Source organism: Pterocles gutturalis, unplaced genomic scaffold (genome assembly GCF_000699245.1).
Source record: "Pterocles gutturalis isolate BGI_N339 unplaced genomic scaffold, ASM69924v1 scaffold5975, whole genome shotgun sequence".
Lineage (NCBI taxonomy): Eukaryota > Metazoa > Chordata > Aves > Pterocliformes > Pteroclidae > Pterocles > Pterocles gutturalis.
In genome coordinates this window covers 8593-15265 of record NW_010145680.1, presented here as the reverse complement: position 1 = coordinate 15265, position 6673 = coordinate 8593, and the positions used below count along the sequence as shown (strand labels likewise).

At 54.8% G+C, this 6673-nt stretch overlaps 1 protein-coding gene across 1 annotated transcript in view; it reads left to right on the top strand.

Annotated features, from left to right (window-relative positions):
- PPP6R2 (protein phosphatase 6, regulatory subunit 2) overlaps window positions 1-5645 on the top strand; it is a 72343-nt gene extending 66698 nt beyond the window's left edge. Inside the window, exons 23-24 of the mRNA XM_010085449.1 lie at window positions 4331-4486; window positions 5594-5645. Coding sequence (XP_010083751.1) covers window positions 4331-4486; window positions 5594-5645 — 208 coding nt within the window. The remainder of the gene's footprint in view (window positions 1-4330; window positions 4487-5593) is intronic.
- The last annotated feature ends 1028 nt before the right edge of the window (window positions 5646-6673 follow it).

Sequence of the window (6673 nt, the reverse complement as noted above, 5' to 3'; positions counted from 1 at the left end):
CTGTAGCTAATTACCAGCCGACAGATAACTTCCCGGGGTGCTGGGAGGCGTGTGCGCGGCGCGGCTGCCCCTGCATCCCTCGCATCCCTCGCCGTGCCTGTCGCCTGGTCCTCGCAGAGCCTGGCTTTGGGGACCTGCTCGCGGGCTCTCGTGGGTGTGTGTTCAGACGCGCTTTCATCCACCCCCCTGCTCTGCTGGTTTCCTGGTGTGTCTTCACAGCGTCTGGTTGTCTGGATGCCAGTTGTTTCCAAAGAGACTAGAGGATGTCTGGAGTGTGTCCCGGGAGCCCCAGTGGAGAGCTGCAGAGGTGGGCAGAGCCGACCCCTAGGGCTGTCCAGGACCAAATCCCAGTTTCCTGAGTGATGCGAAGCTCTCCCATTCTGCAGCCTGACTCCGTGCAGCCCCTTTGGCAGCGAGGGGTCAGCCAGGAGCGCCCCGAGCGTCGGGAAGAGCTGCCTTAGGTGCTGGGGGATGGGGATTCCCGTCTGGCACCGCAATCCAGGGCCGGCGTGGCTGAGCCGGACCCCAGCTGCTGCGGGTGGGTTTGGCTTTGCCGGACCCGAGAGGCTGCTGGCAAGCGGAGCGGGGGAGCGGGTGAGAGCAGGACGCGTTCTGCGGGAGTGCTGGGGAAATGGGCGTGAGAAAGGAGCTTGCACAGTGAAACTGGGCAGGAGAGGTGTTCAAAAAAAATCCCAATGCGAAAGTGTTTTCTGTGGTGGCAATCTGCAGGAGGAACGGAATTGTTACCCAAAGCCAAGCGAGCTCCTGGTGTTTGGAAATGGAACAGCGTGTCCCTGGGTGCGGGTTTGGATGTGGAGTGGGTTTATGGCAGCTTTGGTCATTACGGAGCGTGGACTTTGTCGAATCCTGTTTTTCCAAGAAGAAATTGCACTCCAAGGCGAACAGTTGTCTTAGTTGGAGGAATGTTTGCGCTTGTGGGATTTGGGTGTCAGAGCAAAAAAGAACAAACAGGCGTTTCGTAGCGCCTGAGTCGGGAATGAGGATGTACAATCTGTGTTCTGTGACGTGGAGTCACAGCTGAGGACTCCGGGCTAGCTTTAGGGCAGATTTTCCTCTGGGAAGTTGATGGAGTTGAAACTCATTGTTGAGAGAACTGCAAGTTTCCAGGAGCGGGTGAAAGCGAATCTCCGCCGAGCATTCCCGCAAGCGCGGGCTGAGCCGGTCCTGCACCCCCTGCGGCTTGTCCCTGCTGGCGTCCAGCAGAAGGTGGCACCTTCCCCAGGGGCAGCTGGGAGCCAGAGTTCATTGTGTCATTTTATCCAGTCCCCTGTCTGAAACAACAGGTTTGGAAGAAGTAGTATTTCAAATACTTCTTAGCTTAAGATCACTATTGCGATTTGTCACATCATCATCCTAAGTGACACCTGCGAGCCTGGCAGCACGCATCAGGCAGAGGAGATGTGCCTGTACCTGCCTGGACGATCTCGCTGCCTTCCAGACCGCCCACGGATGGTGTTCAGGAGGCAAAATCCATCAGGGGACGCGTCGGGAAGAGAAGCGAGGAGGACTGACTTGGTTCCCTTTCGCTCTCTGTGCAATCCCCTGCCCTGCTTCCAGGCGGGAAGCGTGTCCTTCAGGGTGTTCCTCGGTTCATCGCCTTCACGGGGCCGTGGCCAAACCTCCCCAGTTCCCTGTTGTGCAGTTGGCTCTGGCAGGACGTATCCTGCCCCGGCTGCAGTCGCATGCGGGTGTTTACCCCCTGGAGATGCGCCGGCTTCTTCCCTTTGCCAGACACTGGGCTGGTGCCCCAGAGCTGCTTTCCACCCCAAGATCATCTTCTGAAGGTTCTCCTGCAGAAGCCCAGTTGCACGAGAGTCAAGTAGAGACTGTCCTCAGGATGCTTGGAGCTGAGCCGCGTTGGACCTGCAGCAGCTCTGCCAAGCCCCGCGTGCACCCAGCGTCCCGGTGAGGACACCAGCACGCTCCCTGCCTGGGAGGAGACCTCGCCGTGCCGCTCTGCTCTTCCAGCCTTCTGTCCTGCTCCGGCTGAAGGACATTGGACATTCCCCTGTGCAGAGGGGATGGTTGGGTGTCTCAGAATCACTGAAATACCAGAATCGGTGTCTCGGAAGCACCGCAGTGCCTGTAGGAAGAGAGCAGTCTCTGTTACGTGCCCTCCTGCGCGGCGGGTACAAACCCGGGGGTTAAGCTGCAGAATTTGGCTGCGATGTTGAACTTGATGAACACACAAGAAAATTGTCCTGGCTCTGGCGTTGGCAAAACCGGTGGGCACGGCCGTAGGTGGTGTTCACAAGCTGTTTGCGCCGAGTGCTTGTCCCTTGTGAACAAAGACACGGTTCTGGACAGACTCGGGCTTGCTGCTGGAAAACCTGTACACATGGTGTTGAACTGGAGCTGAAAATCCCTGATCCTTCCTGGAGTGGGAGCTACGGGGGATCTGTGTGCAGAGCTGGGCTAAGAAGAGTCTGCAGCAGATCCAGATGTTGTTGCTGGTAACTCTCTTCCTCAGCCTGCCCTTAGCCTGGTCCTGTCCTCTGCAGGCAGGATGTCTCTGTCCCTGTCCTCCGCTCGTCAGGGTTCGGAGCACGTCCCCGGGCTGTTTGGTGACGTTGGATGGACGATGGACAGCGCTGGCAGCAGGGTCACACCAGACCGGCGGCTAAGGGATGTGGCTAAAAATAAGCCAAGCAGAGGAACACTAACGCAATACGTGTAGGTACTGGAGTTAGTTCTCGGCTGGAGTTAGATATTGTTACGAACCCTCCCGCCTGGGTCGCAGCACTCCGTGCTCCGCACGAGCTCCCGGGTTTGTTTGACCCCATTGGCTCGGTCTCAGTGTCCTTCTGCGGAGGTTTGCGTGTCCAGCTGTGCTTTGCCGTGAAGAGAGAGACATTTCCATGTCCCCTGCGTGGTCAGGTAACCTCAGGGCTTCATAACATCGGAATCCTCGTGTCATGGAAATTTCAGAGATTGAATTGAAGAAGTTTATCTTGGAGCAACTGGAATCTCGTGAGCTCCAGCTCCTTGCGTGGGAGGTCATTTTCCAACGACATTTCTGGCAACTTTGTTCAGCTCTCTGCTGTCTCATCCATCCCCTGCAGTTCTCCAAAGGCAGTTTCTGTCCTTGCGGTGTCACCTTTGAAGAGCATGTTAGCCCTTTAGGGAGATAAACGGCTTGATCTCATTATTCCTCTTTTTTTATGGTTTTTTTTTTTCAAGAGCACACAGAAAAGTAGCCACAGAAGCAGAACCTTGATCTCAAAATCTCTGTCACATGTCTTAGTTACCAGGCTGTGATGATGTTTGTGCGTTACAAACCCCCCGGGCATCTGCTGAGCTCTCCTTCCACTTTTGCCAGCGCACCTTCTGAAAGGAGGAGAAGAGATGGTTCTGGAAACCGGGACTGGGTTAAACCGGGGCGAGGCTCCTTCCCATGCACGCTGTCCTCCGCCTGAGAGGGCAAAAAAATAAAGAAATCGCTTCTCCTGTTAGAAATAAAAACGCAGAGGATGTGGAGGGTTTGTGCTGGCAGGTTTTTCCTTTTCGAGGATGTGAGCTGCGCTGTGGGTGCAGGGAGATGCCGTGGGCGATGTTGGGAGTCTGTCTCTGCCGCACCTTGGTTTGACGCCGCGTGGCCTCTGGAGATGCTCGTGAACAGGCCATCAGCCTTTTCTCCTCTGCAGGACGTTAGGCTCTGTGCTGGCAGGCTTTCCCCGGTGCACACAGAAGGGTCGGGTGCCGCTCGGGACCCGTGGGACAGGGGCGGCGCGGGTGCCCGGCCGCAGCAGAACCACGCTGCGCCGGAGCCGGGTGTTGGGTACCGGGGGCAGTTCCAGGAGCAGGGAGCTCACCCCCCAAAGGCTGCACCCGGGGACCTCCCGGGGTCCCCTCCAGCCCGGGCTGTGGTGCTGTGTGCCGTGCCACGGCGCGCGCTCTGCTCGTGGCTGGGTGGGGTGACAGGACTTTGGACCCTCGGGACGTGCCAGGTCCCGGCTGGTTGTGCTTCTCGTCCCCATCCTGCTGCTGGTGGTTTTCTGTGCTCACCCGGGCAGAGGAGGTTGCGGGGGGGTAAAACGTCGTGTTTGCAGGCAGCGGGGATACCTGGGGATGGGTGTTCCTGCAGCAAGGGGAATGCCTTTCCTGAGCGCGTATTTGTTGATTTTTATGAAGCACAGCCTCCAGGGTGCGTACGCTGCTTTTTCATCCCAGTTTGTTTTCAGTTCGCATTTCTGTGTGGGATTTTTGTGGCCTGTGCTAGGAGAGGAAGAGCAATATTTTTTTTTTCTCCATTGCCATTCAAGCCCCACGAATCGGCATTTTGACGTGAGCTTGCCTTCTCCCCACACAGTGATGCAGACTGCATGGTTATCGATAAGCTGGCCATCACCGACATGGGAACGACAAAAGCATCCAAACCCCTGAACAGCCTGGCCCAGCACTCGGAGGAGCACCAGAACCCCGCCGCCGTTGTCACGGCTGTCACGGAAACGGCCACAAAAGACAGGTGAGATGGTCAAAGTCCTTCTCTTCCAGCCCGTGACAGAATTTTTTTTCCCGTGTCACTCGATGAGGTTCTGGAACCACCCGTGTGTGGCCGGGGTTGGATGGGGAGTACATCTGGAGTGCTGCAGGCAGCGTGGAGCGGGATGTCGCACACACCCTGCGGTGTCCCCGAGGTTCTGCCGCATCACCTGTTTATTGAAATACTGGATTTCTCATTTCCTGCCCGTGCATAGCAAACACTCAGCCAGCCTGGGTTTGTGTGGGCAGGTGGCCCTATAGACATTCACAGTTCAAATATTACGAGGGAATGTGTTCTGAGAACTGAAACTGGAAGTAATCTCAAGGAGAAATGATATTAATACTTTTTGTGACCCTGACTTTTGAGGTCCTTTTAATGGTGGAGATCAGTTCTCCTGCATCTCTGGTGCTCTCAGCTCCCCAGCTTTGCTCTGGCTCCTGGTTTTGGCCAGAGAGATGCGTATCTTCATTCCCTGGGGGAATTTCTGCTGTTAGGTCCTTTCAGCGAGAGGAAGAAGCTCTGACCAGTGCTTTGAGCTTCCTGCAGCCCACCCACTTGACTCCACCCCGCTAAAACCTGTCCCGGCTATCGGCGCTGTTGCTGCTTCGTATCTCCCCGGTAGAGCCGCTGCCGGCGTGTGAGCCCACGTTGAGCACCAGTCCCACACGAATTCTAGCGCTGGGGTGACACACGCCCAGGAGGATGCTGAGAGTCCCTCGGGGTCGTTGGTGTCACCAGGCTGATGGTGGAGGGTCCCTGGAGGACACCCCCCGCGAGGCTGCTCAGGTCGGAGCCTTCTGCTGGACGCTGACGGTCATGTTCCAAATTAATTAACGTTGTGTAATCAGCAGTCAGAGCTGACTGATCCGCTTCTGGTCTGATTTCTAAGTGTAGTGTGTTGTAAAGGGCTGGAGGCTCTGAGGAGGAAGCCAGTAGTGCTTCAGCAGGCAGAGGAAAGCAAAACAGAGGAAGGGTGGCTCAGATACTGCCAGAGAGGAAAGTGTCCAGCCGGGACGAACGTCAGCTTTAGGAGGGAGTGTGCTCCAGTGGTTCCGTTTCTCTAACATTTCTCTTTGGGTTTCTCTTTAGGAAAGAAGAAGTCTTGCCCTGTGCTGAAGCCACGTTAAATGGCCCTGCTTGATGAAACCGATGCAATGGGACGTGTGTGATCCAGGCCAGGCTGCTACCTGGTGATGCAATTTGTCAATTATTTTTTTTTTTTTCATTTTAATTTTATTTTTTAATAAATGCTGCATTGATGAGAGAGCTGGCATTCAGGACCAGACACGCAGTTTCAACACCAACAATCTGTTCTGAAAGACACTTGCATTGTCTAAATGTAGCATTGATCAGTTAGTCATCACAGGAATGATGGGGTTCTTCCCAAGCAAGCCTTCTGCCTAATTTTAGTTCCTTGGCCCCTTCCCCTCTCTCCCTTGTTTTTTTGTTTTGTATTTGGGGTTCAGTCCTATTTTCTTAGTGTTATTGCACACAGTATTCAGCTTCTCTTCAGAAAGGTAGCAGGTCTAACGCTGGGACTTGGACAGTGCACAAGAGTCCTGCAGTCGTGTGACCAAAGTTCCTGATGGAGCTGTCGTCGGGCAGCATTTGCACCGCTTTTGTATAGCAATAAAGCCTTATCAGAAACATTTCATAGGAGGAAAAGATGCAAACACTTTAAACGGGATAAAGCAGGGAGGGATTTTATTTTACACGTTTGTGGGGTGGGAGGGAAGTCATTGAGGTTGTCCCCAGCCAGAGGCCAGGTCGCTATGAACCGTCTCTGCGTCCCGGTGAACTGCTCCGTGCTCGTGAGAGCTCACGGCAGGATCTCGGGTCAGTTAGAAATTGGTCTCTTCTGTGCGAGCCATCAAAACTCAACTTCCCGGCTGTCGTCCTCCGTTGGCTGGAGAGCAGGCGAAGAGGGGAGCGTGGTGTTTGCCAGCCGCCGGACTGCTGCCCCGCGGGAGCCAGAGCAGATACGGCACAAACAGGTTATCAGGTGTTTGCTGGCTTTTTTGGAGACTTAATGTATTTTCAAATTATTATGGAAATCCTTTTCTGTTTGTTTTGTTCTGTTTTTTAAAAGTTTTTAATGGATGCAGGAACAGCAACACTTTTGCACTTTGTACCTAGTGACAGCATTGGAGAGCGGAGTGGCCCCAGCCC